General features: G+C 42.6%; 1 protein-coding gene across 1 annotated transcript in view; it reads left to right on the top strand.

Annotated features, from left to right (window-relative positions):
• The window catches only part of si:ch211-197n1.2, a 44,949-nt gene extending 29,145 nt beyond the window's left edge, over nucleotides 1-15,804 (top strand). Inside the window, exons 5-8 of the mRNA XM_024398374.2 lie at nucleotides 1,667-1,910; nucleotides 13,584-13,756; nucleotides 13,998-14,169; nucleotides 14,544-15,804. Of these exons, the coding sequence (XP_024254142.1) occupies nucleotides 1,667-1,910; nucleotides 13,584-13,756; nucleotides 13,998-14,169; nucleotides 14,544-14,801 (847 nt within the window). The 3' untranslated portion in view covers nucleotides 14,802-15,804. The remainder of the gene's footprint in view (nucleotides 1-1,666; nucleotides 1,911-13,583; nucleotides 13,757-13,997; nucleotides 14,170-14,543) is intronic.
• The last annotated feature ends 748 nt before the right edge of the window (nucleotides 15,805-16,552 follow it).

Below are 16,552 nucleotides of genomic sequence, written 5' to 3'. Positions count from 1 at the left end.
ATAGTCTATAACAAAAAGGCTTTTAATCTGAACTTTTTCCCTGACAGAATAATACTATTCGTCAGGCAATGTCTTGGGAAATTGCTCAAAATGCATTATTATGCCCCCAGTTCCTGTGAGCATCTCTCAATGGTTTCACAGAGTTATGGAATGCATACTGCCTCTTTGTCTTACCACCGTGTCAAATCAACTGATTCATCTTTAGTACTTCTCAGATGTCACACAACCCTGTCTCTCCTCGTGACACAAGTGCCCCTTGTTGTGGCGCCACATGATAACCAAAGCCACCCTCGCGATACTCACACAGTCATACGCACTGATCTGAGGGTCGCTTTGGAGACCTTTTGTCCACAAAAACAATGGCCATCAAAAGCAGCACTTTCTCCTGGCAAATGATGCCTTAATTGTGGGAGTTAACAAGCCTGCTCTTTTTTTCCCATGAATAACAAAGCGTTTACTGTGATTTTGTTTTTCTTGAGAGCACAGGCAGACCATTTTCTATGACGTATTGCACGCTTGTTTTGGTGTTCCCATGTCATGCTCTGTTCTGCATTGGGCTCCATGTCTATCAGAATCCCACTACCAAAGAAGAGTGACAAAGACTGAGAGACTGGGGATACCTTTTCAAAGTTTGGGGAACATTTTGAAAAAATGTATTGTTCATTTATCTGAGTCTTCTTTTGACCCTTTCCCACTTGTTTTCTCCTTTATATCGTTTCCCTCCTTTATCTGTCTATTCATTTTTTGGCTGGAATATCCCAGTGGCTGCCCTAAATAGAGGTAGTGTTGAATAGAACATCTCCATGGATTTGCATAATCTCGGGCATTGGGGTTCTCAGTGCGGGTGAGCACATTGAGGGTCGTGCCAACTGCGAAAAGGTAAACCCTTCATCCCTTGGCAGGGGGGACACTCACCCTACCCTTCCAGAGTCTTAGTACAATAACTTAGTAGTCAGAATCCACCAGGTCCACAGCTAATATACCACATCTAGCCAGTTAAAACTTTCCCTTCTGAGATACTCCCGCTATCTGTAATATTTTCCACTCAATCCAGTTTTTTTTGGATGTTATATATATATTTTAGGATTTGTCATTTGAAAACATTTTATATCTGACATATATCCATCTACATGGGTTATATAAAAATCGAATAACGAAAATAGTTAAATTATCAGGGTCAAATCTGTTTCTCTTCAAAGGACTTCTTTACTCATCAATAACATATTCTCAGGGAGCTAAGAGTCAGGCAGTATAACTGTGTAGACGTTTATTTTTGTATTTTTTTTTTTTACATTTCTTACAGACCCATTCATGTCTGCTCTCTTACAGTGCTTCCCATTCTTTGGCCTCCGGTCGATGCCAACAAGGCCTAAGATAGCTGCTTGCTCTCTGATGGGAAACTGTTGCTTATGTGCTGGGTTGGCTGCCAAGTTTTGGCATTGTTATTGGTGAAGTGGGGATTGGGGGATGGGTGGGTGGGTGGGTGAGGGGGATTGGGCAAGCAAAAAGGGGGCCCTTAAACCCTGTGAGATAGTAGTTATTCATCTATATGTAGTGGGAATTGTCCCCCTCTTCTTTCTCCATCCCTTTCTCCCCCTTTTCTCACTCTCTTGTTCCTTCTCTCCCTCTCGCTCTGTCTCTCTCTTTTCATCTTTTCATCCTGCAGATTTGACATCCACCCCGAAGTGAGCCGGGGGGAGATCCGACATCTTTGGGTCACTTTGATTACCAACCAGGACAGGACGCTGGATTTCTTGCAGCTTGCGCGCCACTTTGGCTACTCTCCCAAGTCCTCGTGCTTTCCCAACGCCAAGCGCAGCCCCCCGAAGAAAGGGGATGAGAATCTCCGGCAGTGCTCCAGAAAGCTCCACTGTGTGTCTGACATACTTGCAGATGGAGTGCGTGCCAAGGTAGGGGTAAGGGGGCAGGGGTGGGAAGATAAGAGCGGGGGTAGAGGGGACTTACAAAGCGAACCAGGGTAAGCCCCTATCGCCTTCAACACACACACATACAACACTGTGCTACCCACGTCTGTCTAATGGGACCTCAATTGCGAGCTTGTTTAAGGTTACAGCATAGTGTGTGTGTGTGTGTGTGTGTGTTAGGGGGGACTGTTGGCTGTTGGGAGGGTATGAGAACAGGGGGCCATGGAAGTTCACTAGGGGGACTTGCTGTTCACACTCACCCAGTAGAGAGAGCATTGTCCTTCACATGGGAGAACCAGAGGACCTCCACTGCTGTCTCCCTACCACCATATCCCCACTCATGTGAGTTTGGATGGGGAGGCCACTCAGCTTTGGTGCAACTCTCAAGAGAACCTCCCAACTGCCCCTTCACTTCTACCTTCCCTGTGATCATGATAATAATAATCATCCCACTTTAAACAAAGCACAACTTTTAAGGATTAACAAAGCCTTTATAACCCCTTTTTTAAAGGATAGTGGAATTCCACTTATATATTTTCCAGATTTGAAATGACAGAGGGGGATACAGATTGGACAAACAGATTGAAGGGTTGGAGCTGGGTTTGAACCTCGATCTCTGGTGGAGAGAGTGGTATAGCCGACATATGTGTCTTGGGCCAGGAGATTTACCACTAGACCACCGGCTCGTTGCACTATAAACCATTTATAAGACCTACTGTATATAGATGCTTCCAAAATCTTTGGTAGCAAATATCATTCCGTATTGTCTCAGTTGGTACTAGAGTCTGTGGAGAAAACAACCTGTGGTTACCTATGTTACCCCCATTGGCCCAGGAAAAAATATATTGTTGTCTGCTTGTTTTAGTCAATTACAAAACTACATTTAAGAAAAGTACAGCATGTCTAAAGATTACTTTCCAACATTGCCTGCTCGCAGGCTTTATCACTACTTAGAAAAACATAATATTGTAGGGCTTCCCTCATGCACCTTTTCATTTTTACTTGAGTCATTTTCTATTCAGGTATCTTTACTTTTACTCAAGTATGACATTTGGGTACTTTTTCCACCACTGCAAAAACAACTTGGCTGTTATGGAGAACACTCTCCATTGAGCTAGAGATCAGTCAGTCTAGTAATTTAATCTAACTTTACTTTCTGGATTTTAGGGAAAAGGCGGCGAGCTATCTGGTACTCTCGAGTCCACAAAGTTTTGACTTTTCCTCGTCCCATTTTGTTACTGTGATTAGCTACTGCCTGCTCTGCCTCCCCATCTTATGGGAGCGAGCAGGTGAGGAGCTATCTTCGCTCTTGACAACCCTCCTCCATGGAGCAGGGCCAAGACATACAGTACCAGTTACGTAGCTGTCCTACTGCCCAGGATTATATACTGTATATACAGTACCAGACCAAAGTCTGGACTCACCTACTCATTCAAGGGTTTTTCTTTATGTTTCCTATTTTCTACATTGTAGAATAATAGTGAAGACATCAAAACTATGAAATAACACATGGAATCATGTAGTAACCAAAGAAGTGTTAAACAAATCCAAATATATTTTATATTTCAGATTCTTCAAATCAGCCACCCTTTGCCTTGATGATAGCTTAATACAGTCTTGTCATTCTCTCAACTCGCTTCACCTGGAATGCTTTCCCAACAGTCTTGAAGGGGTTCCCACATATGCTGAGCACGTTTTGGTTGCTTTTCCTTTACTCTGCATTCCAACGCATCCCAAACCATCTCAATTGGGTTGAGGTAGGTGATTTTGGAGGCCAGGTCATCTGATACGGCACTCCATCACTCTACTTCTTGGTTAAATAGCCCTTACACAGCCTGGAAGTGTGTTGGGTCATTGTCCTGTTGAAAAACAAATCACAGTCCCACTAAGTGCAAACCAGATGGGATGTTGTATCGCTGCAGAATGTTGTGGTAGCCATGCTGGTTTAGTGTGCATTGAATTCTAAATAAATCACAGACAGTGTCACCAGCAAAGCACCCCCACACCATCACACCTCCTCCTCCATGCTTCACGGTGGTAACCACACATGCGGAGATCATCCGTTCACCTACTCTGCGTCTCAAAAATGTAAAGAAAAATGTAAAGTCTGGACTCATCAGACCAAAGGAAAGATTTCCACTGGTCTAATGTCCATTGCTGCAAGTCTCTTCTTCTTATTGGTGTCCTTTTTATAGTGTTCTTTTTTGCAGCAATTTGACCATGAAGGACTGAGTCACACAGTCTCCTGTGAAAAGTTGATGTTGAGATGTGTCTGTTGAACTCTGTGAAACATTTATTTTACCTGCAATTTTTGAGGCTGGTAACTCTAACAAACTCGAACAAACAATCCTCTGCCGCAGAGGTAACTCTGAGTGTTCCTTTCCTGTGGCGGTCCTCATGAGAGCCAGTTTCACCATAGTGCTTGATGGTTTTTATGACTGCACTTTAAGAAACTTTCAAATTTCTTTACATTTTCCGCATTGACTGATCTTCATGTCTTAAAGTAATGATGGACTGTCATTTCTCTTTATTTATTTGAGGTGTTCTTGCCATAATATGGACTTGCTTTTTTACCATTTGACTGGTACTGTATGTATATATACACTACTGTTCAAAAGTTTGGGGTTACTTAGACATTTCTTTTTTTTTAAAGAAAGAATAAAAGAAAGAAGAAAGACACTCTACTTGTCCTCTTGCTCAGTTGTGCACCGGGGCCTCCCACTTCTTTTTCTATTCTGGTTAGAGCCAGTTTGCTCTGTTTTGTGAAGGGAGTGGTACACAGCATTGTATGAGATATTCAGTTTCTTGTCAATTTATCGTATGGAATAGCCTTCATTTCTCAGAACAAGAATAGACTGACGAGTTTCAGAAGAAAGTGCTTTGTTTCTGGCCATTTTGAGCCTGTAATCGAACCCACAGATGTTGATGCTCAAGGTACTCAACTAGTCTAAAGAAGGACAGTTGTATTGCTTCATTAATCAGGACAACTGTTTTCAGCTGTGCTAACATAATTGCAAAAGGGTTTTCTAATGATCAATTAACATTTTAAAATGATAAACTTGGATTAGCTAACACAACGTGCCATAGGAACACAGGAGTGATGGTTGCTGATAATGAGCCTCTGTACGCCTATGTAGATTTTCCATAAAAATCAGCTGTTTTCCAGCTACAATAGTAATTTGCAACATTAACTATGTCTACACTGTATTTCTGATCAATTTGATCTTATTTGAATGGCCCAAAAAATGTGCTTTTCTTTCAAAAACAAGGACATTTCTAAGTAACCCCAAACTTTTGAACGGTGGTGTACAATATATATATTGCCTGACATCTTAGGTCATGGCGCTAGATGCTGATACTTTCAGCATCTATCCAGACAGACTTGCTGCAGCCTGGTATAAGCGATGGCCCTATGAGAGCCCTGGGAGACCACATCCCAAAAGACCGTGCCCATGCCGTTTGGGGTGGACGAGCTGACACACTCAGGAAAAAATGGGTGATGCCATATACTTTCTCTCTTCCACCCCATTCTTTAGAAAGTAAATCCACTAAACTGGTTCATTTACTAAGCGACAGAAGCCAATCCATTTATCTAAAAAAATTCAGTTTCAAATGACTGACTTGCGTCATTAACTGCTCTCAACATGTGCAGGAGGTGGCTCAGGGATTAGCCACTACATACATAGAATTTCCCCATCAGCTGGTGTGCGTTTAAATTGGGGGACAGACTAATTGAGCCTTTCCTCTGATTTAAATTCAAATCAAATCAAATTTATTTATATAGCCCTTCGTACATCAGCTGATATCTCAAAGTGCTGTACAGAAACCCAGCCTAAAACCCCAAACAGCAAGCAATGCAGGTGTAGAAGCACGGTGGCTAGGAAAAACTCCCTAGAAAGGCCAAAACCTAGGAAGAAACCTAGAGAGGAACCAGGCTATGTGGGGTGGCCAGTCCTCTTCTGGCTGTGCCGGGTGGAGATTATAACAGAACATGGCCAAGATGTTCAAATGTTCATAAATGACCAGCATGGTCGAATAATAATAAGGCAGAACAGTTGAAACTGGAGCAGCAGCACAGTCAGGTGGAAGTTGAAACTGGAGCAGCAGCATGGCCAGGTGGACTGGGGACAGCAAGGAGTCATCATGTCAGGTAGTCCTGGGGCATGGTCCTAGGGCTCAGGTCAGTTGAAACTGGAACAGCAGCATGGCCAGGTGGACTGGGAACAGCAAGGAGTCATCATGTCAGGTAGTCCTGGAGCTCAGGTCCTAGGGCTCAGGTCCTCCTCCGAGAGAAAGAAAGAGAGAAGGAGAGAATTAGAGAACGCACACTTAGATTCACACAGAACACCGAATAGGACAGGAGAAGTACTCCAGATATAACAAACTGACCCCAGCCCCCCGACACATAAACTACTGCAGCATAAATACTGGAGGCTGAGACAGGAGGGGTCAGGAGACACTGTGGCCCCATCCGAGGTCACCCCCGGACAGGGCCAAACAGGAAGGATATAACCCCACCCACTTTGCCAAAGCACAGCCCCCACACCACTAGAGGGATATCTTCAACCACCAACTTACCATCCTGAGACAAGGCTGAGTATAGCCCACAAAGATCTCCGCCACGGCACAACCCAAGGGGGGCGCCAACCCAGACAGGATGACCACAACAGTGAATCAACCCACTCAGGTGACGCACCCCCTCCAGGGACGGCATGAGAGAGCCCCAGTAAGCCAGTGCCCCAGCCCCTGTAATAGGGTTAGAGGCAGAGAATCCCAGTGGAAAGAGGGGAACCGGCCATGCAGAGACAGCAAGGGCGGTTCGTTGCTCCAGAGCCTTTCCGTTCACCTTCCCACTCCTGGGCCAGACTACACTCAATCATATGACCCACTGAAGAGATGAGTCTTCAGTAAAGACTTAAAGGTTGAGACCGAGTTTGCGTCTCTGACATGGGTAGGCAGACCGTTCCATAAAAATGGAGCTCTATAGGAGAAAGCCCTGCCTCCAGCTGTTTGCTTAGAAATTCTAGGGACAATTAGGAGGCCTGCGTCTTGTGACCGTAGCGTACGTGTAGGTATGTACGGCAGGACCAAATCAGAGAGATAGGTAGGAGCAAGCCCATGTAATGCTTTGTAGGTTAGCAGTAAAACCTTGAAATCAGCCCTTGCTTTGACAGGAAGCCAGTGTAGAGAGGCTAGCACTGGAGTAATATGATCAAATTTTTTGGTTCTAGTCAGGATTCTAGCAGCCGTATTTAGCACTAACTGAAGTTTATTTAGTGCTTTATCCGGGTAGCCGGAAAATAGAGCATTGCAGTAGTCTAACCTAGAAGTGACAAAAGCATGGATTAATTTTTCTGCATAATTTTTGGACAGAAAGTTTCTGATTTTTGCAATGTTACGTAGATGGAAAAAGATGTCCTTGAAATGGTCTTGATATGTTCTTCAAAAGAGAGATCAGGGTCCAGAGTAACGCCGAGGTCCTTCACAGTTTTATTTGAGACGACTGTACAACCATTAAGATTAATTGTCAGATTCAACAGAATATCTCTTTGTTTCTTGGGACCTAGAACAAGCATCTCTGTTTTGTCCGAGTTTAATAGTAGAAAGTTTGCAGCCATCCACTTCCTTATGTCTGAAACACATGCTTCTAGCGAGGGCAATTTTGGGGCTTCACCATGTTTCATTGAAATGTACAGCTGTGTGTCATCCGCATAGCAGTGAAAGTTTACATTATGTTTTCGAATAACATCCCCAAGAGGTAAAATATATAGTGAGAACAATAGTGGTCCTAAAACGGAACCTTGAGGAACACCGAAATTTACAGTTGATTTGTCAGAGGACAAACCATTCACAGAGACAAACTGATATCTTTCCGACAGATAAGATCTAAACCAGGCCAGAACTTGTCCGTGTAGACCAATTTGGGTTTCCAATCTCTCCAAAAGAATGTGGTGATCGATGGTATCAAAAGCGGCACTAAGGTCTAGGAGCACGAGGACAGATGCAGAGCCTCGGTCCGATGCCATTAAAATGTCATTTACCACCTTCACAAGTGCCGTCTCAGTGCTATGATGGGGTCTAAAACCAGACTGAAGCATTTCGTATACATTGTTTGTCTTCAGGAAGGCAGTGAGTTGCTGAGCAACAGCCTTCTCTAAAATTTTTGAGAGGAATGGAAGATTCGATATAGGCCGATAGTTTTTTATATTTTCTGGGTCAAGGTTTGGCTTTTTCAAGAGAGGCTTTATTACTGCCACTTTTAGTGAGTTTGGTACACATCCAGTGTATAGAGAGCCGTTTATTATGTTCAACATAGGAGGGCCAAGCACAGGAAGCAGCTCTTTCAGTAGTTTAGTTGGAATAGGGTCCAGTATGCAGCTTGAAGGTTTAGAGGCCATGATTATTTTCATCATTGTGTCAAGAGATATAGTACTAAAACACTTGAGCGTCTCTCTTGATCCTAGGTCCTGGCAGAGTTGTGCAGACTCAGGACAACTGAGGTTTGGAGGAATACGCAGGTTTAAAGAAGAGTCCGTAATTTGCTTTCTAATAATCATAATCTTTTCCTCAAAGAAGTTCATGAATTTATCACTGCTAAAGTGAAAGTCATCCTCTCTTGCCGAATGCTGCTTTTTAGTTAGCTTTGCGACAGTATCATAAGGAATTTCGGATTGTTCTTATTTTCCTCAATTAAGTTAGAAAAATAGGATGATCGAGCAGCAGTAAGGGCTCTTCGGTACTGCACGGTACTGTCTTTCCAAGCTAGTCGGAAGACTTCCAGTTTGGTGTGGCGCCATTTCCGTTCCAATTTTCTGGAAGCTTGCTTCAGAGCTCGGGTATTTTCTGTGTACCAGGGAGCTAGTTTCTTATGAGAATTTTTTTTTAGTTTTTAGGGGTGCAACTGCATCTAGGGTATTGCGCAAGGTTAAATTGAGATCCTCAGTTAGGTGGTTAACTGATTTTTGTCCTCTGGCGGCCTCGGGTAGGCAGAGGGAGTCTGGAAGGGCATCAAGGAATCTTTGTGTTGTCTGTGAATTTATAGCACGACTTTTGATGTTCCTTGGTTGGGGTCTGAGCAGATTATTTGTTGCAATTGCAAACGTAATAAAATGGTGGTCCGATAGTCCAGGATTATGAGGAAAAACATTAAGATCCACCACATTTATTCCATGGGACAAAACTAGGTCCAGCGTATGATTCACACCCGACTTCTATGCTAACTTGGCTGAGTTTAGACATGCAGCCCAATTCTAGTCTTTTTTTCACAAATTGGTCTTTAGACTAATCAGATCTGAAAAAGATCTGATGTGATTGGTCAAAAGACCAATTAGTGGAAAGATCAGAATTGGCTGCATTATACATGACCAGTGACCCTTGACCCAGCAAATAGTGCCCTCCAGTTTACAAAACAAGTTCAAACGTCCCTAGCCATACAACATATACCCAACACATAAGTCTATCCTGATTAAAAGACAGTAAAGGTATTTATAAGGAACTACTATGACATACAATATATATACAAAACTTTAACTTTAAATGAGTGGTTTCGGCTATTTCAGCCACATCAGTTGCTGAAAGGTATATAAAATTGAGCACACAGCCATGCGATCTCCATAGACAAACATTGTCAGTAGAATGGCCTTACTGAATGCCACCTTTGCAACGAGGCAGGTCGTTACATTTCTGCCCTGCTTGAGCTGCCCCAGTCAACTGTAAGTGCTGTTATTGTGAAGTGTAAATGTCTAGGAGCAACGGTTCAGCCGCGAAATTGTAGGCCACACAAGCTCACAGAGAGGGGACCACCAAGTGCTGAAGCACGCAGCATGTAAAAATTGTCTGTCCTCGGTTGCAACACTCACTACCGAATTCCAAACTGCCTCTGGAAGCAATGTCGGCACAATAACTACTCATCAAGAGCTTCGTGAAATGGTTTTCCATGGCTGAGCAGCTACACACATGCCTAAGATCACAATTCGCAATGCCAAGAGTCGGCTGGAGTGGTGTAAAGCTCGCCGCCATTGAACTCTGGAGTGGTGGAAGCGTGTTCTTTAGAGTGATGAATCATGCTTCACCCTCTGGCATCTGGCTTCACCATCGGACGAATTAGGGTTTGGCGTATGCCAGGAGAAAGCTATTTGCCCCAATGCATAGATGCAAATTATAACGTCTGGTGGAGTACGAATAATGGTCTGGGGCTGTTTTTCATGGGTTTGGCTAGGCCTCTTACTTCCAGTGAAGGGAAATCTTAACGCTACAGTAGACAATGACATTCTAGACGATTCTGTGCTTCCAACTTTGTGGCAACAGTTTGGGGAAGGCCCTTTCCTGTTTCAGCATGACAATGCACAAAGCGAGGTCCAAAAACAAATGGTTTGTCAAGATTGATGTGGAAGAACTTGACTGGCCTCCACAGAGCCCTGACCTCAGCCCCAACATCAGTGCCCGACCTCACCAATGCACTTGTGGCTGAATGGAAGTAGGCCCCCTCAGCAATGTTCCAACATCTGGTGAAAAGCCTTCCCAGAAGAGTGGAGGCTGTTGTAGCAGTAAAGGGGGGACCAACTCCATATTAATGCCCATGATTTTGGAATGAGATCATTAATGATAAATAAAATAAACAAGTTGAAAAAGATTTCATCAGGTCATTTCAACACCAACTCAAAATATAAAATGTATTTTATATCTTGTCATTCTGATATATTCAAATCATAAAGCCAATATTTTCATTTCACAGGCTAGAGTATACTGTGCACATACAGTTGAAGTCGGAAGTTTACATACACTTAGGTCGCAGTCATTAAAACTCGTTTTTTCAACCACTCCACAAATGTCTTGTTAGCAAACTATAATTTTGGCAAGTCGGATAGGACATCTACTTTGTGCATGACACAAGTAATATTTCTAACAATTGTTTACAGACAGATTATTTTACTTATTATTCACTGTATCACAATTCCAGTGGGTCAGAAGTTTACATACACTAAGTTGACTGTGCCTTTAAACAGCTTGGACAATTCCAGAAAGTTATGTCATGATTTTAGAAGCTTCTGATAGGCTGATTGACATAATTTGAGTGAACTGGAGGTGTACCTGTGCATGCATTTCAAGGCCTCCCTTCAAACTCATGGTAAAATCAAAAGAAATCAGCCAAGACCTCAGGAAAAAAATTGTAGACCTCCACAAGTCTGGTTGATCCTTGGGAGCAATTTCCAAACGCCTGAAGGTACCACGTTCATCTGTATAAACAATAGTATGCAAGTATAAACACCATGGGACCACGCAGCCGTCATACCACTCAGGAAGGAGACCCGTTCTGTCTCCTAGAGATGAACATACTTTGGTGTGAAAAGTGCAAATCAATCCCAGAACAACAGCAAAGGACCTTGTGAAGATGCTGGAGGAAACAGGTACAAAAGTATCTATATCCACAGCAAAACGAGTCCTATATCGACATAACCTGAAAGGCCGCTCAGCAAAGAAGAAGCCACTGCTCCAAAACCGCAATAAAAAAAACAGACTACGGTTTGCAACTGCACATGTGGACAAAGATTGTCCTCTCAAAAAATGTTCTCTGGTCTGATGAAACAAATATAGAACTGTTTGGCCATAATGACCATCGTTATGTTTGGAGGAAAAAGAGGGGAGGCTTGCAAGCCGAAGAACCCATCCCAACCGTGAAGCACGGGGGTGGCAGCATCATGTTGTGGGGGTGTTTTGCTGCAGGAGGGACTGGTGCATGTCACATAATGAGAAAGGAAAATTATGTGGATATATTGAAGCAACATCTCAAGACATCAGTCAGGAAGTTAAAGCTTGGTCGCAAATGGGTCTTCCAAATGGACAATGACCCCAAGAATACTTCCAAAGTTGTGGCAAAATGGCTTAAGGACAACAAAGTCAAGCTATTGGAGTGGCCATCACAAAGCCCTGATCTCAATCTCATAGAAAATTTGTAGGCCAAAATTCACTCAACTTATTGTGGGAAGCTTGTGGAAGGTTACTCAAAACGTTTGACCCAAGTTAAACAATTTAAAGGCAATGCTACCAAATACTAATTGAGTGTATGTACACTTCTGACCCACTGGGAATGTGATGAAAGAAATAAAAGCTGAGATAATTAATTCTCTCTACTATTATTCTGACATTTCACATTATTAAAATAAAGTAGTGATCCCAACTGACCTAAGACAGGACATTTTTACTAGGATTAAATGTCAGGAATTGGGAAAAACTGAGTTTAAATGTATGTGGCTAAGGTGTACTGTAAATTCAACTGTATAATCTTGGCATTTCAAATCACATTACCAGCTTCAATTAAGCCATTTCATACCAGTTTGAATTGCTTGAAGAAAGTGAATGGATTGGTGTAGCTCTTATCAGAGATCAACTACAACGGGGTATGATTACATTTCAGAAATACAGGTGCAGTGACCCTTCTATGACCTAAACGAGCGCAGTGGGGTCTCATGATGAGCCACCCTCTACTAAAAACCCTCTCGACCAGTGCTGAGGAGACAGGGATTGATAAGACCTTCATTGCCCATGTGTATAGATTTGGGAATCTGTCTTTGAATTTAGCCCAGAAGATAAGTGCAGCATCTGTGTCAATGTCTTGGATAACATCAAAGTATTTGCTTATTTGAGTAGAGATGCTTGCATCCCGGGCTGAGTAGCACTGGTTCCTGTGAGTTTGATAACGGGTTAGGAGCCGAGGACATTAGATTGGGGGAGAATCCTTGGATCGATCGGTGCCAGCTACCAAATCCAGTGACGTTTCCCCATCCACCATGGTCTCGGGTTCAGTGATCAAGGTGTCTGGAAAACATAAAGGAACAAACAAACATAATTGATTAGGCTATCACAGAACTTTCACTAATCTCACTTCGCTTGTAAGATTTTATGCACATTGATAGCTTGCTAGCAAACATCCTCGCCTATTGATTTATTATAGTAGCAGGCTAACAGGATGCAGCAGCAATCTAAATGATCAGACCCGAAACATGCTGTGAGAAGTGATCGGGTAGATTATGAAGTGAGTGAACTGAGACAGCTTGCGTGAAATATGAAGCGAGTGAATGGTGACAGCTTTGCTTTATCCAATCAGAGCAGCAGGACTCACGTACAGCTCGCTTGGGTACCAACGCCCAGCAGCGCATTTGTCTTGGCCCCTTAAATTAGGGGGGAAAAACAGGAAAAACGGCTCTCAATACTTTGCTGTTTGTGATTTTAAAATTCTAATAACTGGGCAATTAGGAAAAGGCAGATTTATCTTAATTTCAAAATCAAACCTCATGGGGCCTTGGCCTATGGCGGTTCTAGTGTAAGGTTCTTTTATGGCCCAGAAAGTGATCGAGTTTATCCAGAACTGTTGTGTTGTCTCTAAGTGGAACACGTCACTTACGCCCAATCTCTAAGCCTTTAGTTCGTCCTGAGACGTGTCTACTAGCCGCTGAAAAATGTGGAGATGTAATATTCCTACATCTTTAGCTTTGCTAATGCCCTTGGCATCCCTAAGCGTATATGTGGACTGTGCTAGCCACTGTTCACATCTGCAGTCTGTCCAGGGTTTTTTCAGGTTAATGTACCTAACCCCATCTTTGGCCCAGGTCAACTTTTTCTCATTGTCGCCATTATTTCCCTCCCTCTACACTGGCCTAGGTGGAGCTGTCATTGGATGAGTTGCGGGCGGAGTTTGAGGAGTTGGATCCTTATAGGACGGGGTTTGTGAGCCAGGAGGAGTTCCAGGAAGTGCTGAAAGGTCTGTGTGTGCACCTCGATGACTACGAGTGGGAGATGCTGGCTCAAAAGTTTGACATCAACAGGGATGGAAGGTGGGTGAATTGCCAGAAATTCTGACTAGTTGACATACAGGATGGCCTATCCCTGTTTAAGTTTTTTACACAAACCTAACATTTTTGCACAAACATAAAATTGCTTCTAGAATCAGAGCATGGATCTGGAACCATCAGACTGATGTTCCATCTGATTGTGCCTCAGCTACATTCCTCAAGCGGCTATGGCCAATGGTTTTGATCCTTATATCGTGAATGAGCAGCAACACTCCATCCTCAGGGTTTCCTTCGTTGAGTTCCTGAGGCCCTTTGGGAGACGGAAACAGCCGTGGAGGCATGGATCCAACATGGCCGGCATACTGCAGTTCCATAACGAAACAGAGGATCTGTCTGCAGAGAAAGGCTCTTCCTTGTGTGACCAAGTACCACTGAGCTCAAGACTAAGGAAGAAGGTACACTGACTAACTTTTAATCAGTGCGTTCCACCATAGATTTAGGATATTTCAATCCACTTCCATATCCTCATAGACTGCAAGATCTAGTTAAACCCCATTCTGCATGATGAAAACCTTACACTGATTCAATTTCATAATGAGCTTTATCGAATAATTGCTGCTAAAAGAAAATTACAACACACCTTTGGAAAATGTTAGAGTTATGCGAGACTTCTTGTATGAGAACCATATTAGTATCGGGTTTTTTTTTCGGAACAATTGTTTTTATTGAGTCACATAAGCAGAATGATTAATAAGAATTACACTATAGTTGTATTAATGTTGCTTTGAGTTGAAAACCTCCCCATCTCCCCATGATACCCTCCACCCAGCTTCAGCGGCAGGGCAAGATTCTGCGTCGGGCCTTCCACAGGCTGGACAGCTCCGACAGTGGCTACCTCTCCCCAGGCGAGTTCCGAGCGGCTCTGCGGCTGTGTGACGTACCCTTGGACCCGGAGGAGTACTACCATGTCTTGGCCGGGCTGGACCGAGACCTGGCAGGCCGGGTGGCCTATCGCCGGCTGATCCAGGACATACGCAAGAGAAGAACCTCTGGGACTAGAGTAAAGAGTCATCATCATCCGTCATAATGACGTCATTTCCGGGTTGAAATGTTTTTTTCTGGTTGATGTGACGTCAGATTATACAACAAATTTAAGACGTATTTTCCTGGTCACTAAAAATATGTCTAAATAACATCCTTTTACAATCGCCTTACAACCTGACCGTGATGTTACAAAATATGCCAGCTTGTCATTGCAACCAGATTTGCCTGCTGGGCAAATCAGCAGGGGCAATTTGCTTTGCATTAGGTTGTCAAAATGACATACAAACAACATTTAGACATCAAATCAAATGTATTGGTCACATACACATGTTTAGCAGATGTTATTGCGGGTGTGGCGAAATGCTGTACATGACTGTATTTATTTAAGTGTCACTCCACAATAATACAACCCAGCTATCACATAATGTTTTGAGAAACACATTTCTTAGAGCTTGGTGAAAGTGTGGTTGTCCTCTGGTTGTTTTGCATTCCCATTCTGGGAATGGTGCAGGATACCCAGCTAGCACATAACATTCTGAGAATTATATTATAAATTAAGAAACAATGTTCTTCTGTGAGAATGCCAGTACTTCAGCATAACGTTTTCTATAGGTTTCCTCATTGTTCTATTTAAAATCATATTCTCAGGATGTTCAGAGAACTTTAAAAAAACAACGTTCTTCTGTGGGAATTTCAGTACTTCAGCGTAACATTTTCTGCAAGTTTCTTCATGGTTCTATTTAATTCTCAGAACATTCAGAGAATGTTAAGAAACAATGTAGTTGCTAGGACTTTCTGGCAGTGGTCTGAGTGGAAGGGGAAAACTGAAAACTAGCTGTTATTGACAGAGAGGTTTGGAACTCTCGCTCTTAGTAGTCAATTAACTAATTTACCAATCTTTTCAAACACGTCTCACACTAAAAGAGCATTGTCATAATTTTCATGATTTCCCAATATTATTCCAACGTGTGAAAATATATACAGTGCCTTCTGAAAGTATTCACACCCCTTGACTTTTTCCACATTTTGTTGTGTTACAGTCTGAATTAAAAATGGATTAAATTGAGATTTTGTTTCACTAGTCTACACACAATACCCCATAATGTCAAAGTGGGATTTTATTTGTAGATTTTTTTTTTTTTATATAAAACATTTAAAGCTGAAATGTCATGAGGCAATCAATAAGTATTCAGCCCCTTTGTTATGGCAAGCCTAAATAAGTTTAGGAGTAAAAATCTGCTTAACAAATCGCAAAATAAGTTGCATGGACTCATTCTGTGTTCAATAATAGTGGTTAACATTATTTTTTTTATAACTACCCCATCGTTGTACCCCACACATACAATTATCTGTAAATGTCCCTCAATCGAGTAGTACATTTCAAGCACAGATTCAACCGCAAAGACCAAGGAGATTTTTCAACACCTCGCAAAGGGCACCGATTGGTAGTGTAAAAATAAAAAAGCAGACGCTAAATATCCCTATGAGCATGGTGAAGTTATGAATTAGGATTTGGATAGTGTATCAACAGGCGTCCTTCCTAACTCAGTTTACAGAGAAGAAGGAAACTGCTCAGGGATTTCACCATGAGGCCAATAGTCACTTTAAAACAGTTACAGAGTTAAAAGGCTCTGATAGGAGAAAATTGAGGATGGATCAACAACATTGTAGTTACTCCAAAATGCTAACCTAAATGACAGTGTGAAAAGAAGGAAGCCTGTACAGAAAAAAAATATTCCAAAACATGCATCCTGTTTGCAATAAGGCACGAAAGTAAAACTGCAAAACTTGGCA

The sequence above is a fragment of the Oncorhynchus tshawytscha genome, linkage group LG34 (genome assembly GCF_018296145.1).
Source record: "Oncorhynchus tshawytscha isolate Ot180627B linkage group LG34, Otsh_v2.0, whole genome shotgun sequence".
Taxonomy (NCBI): Eukaryota; Metazoa; Chordata; class Actinopteri; order Salmoniformes; family Salmonidae; genus Oncorhynchus; species Oncorhynchus tshawytscha.
This window is presented reverse-complemented; position numbering and strand designations above follow the sequence as displayed.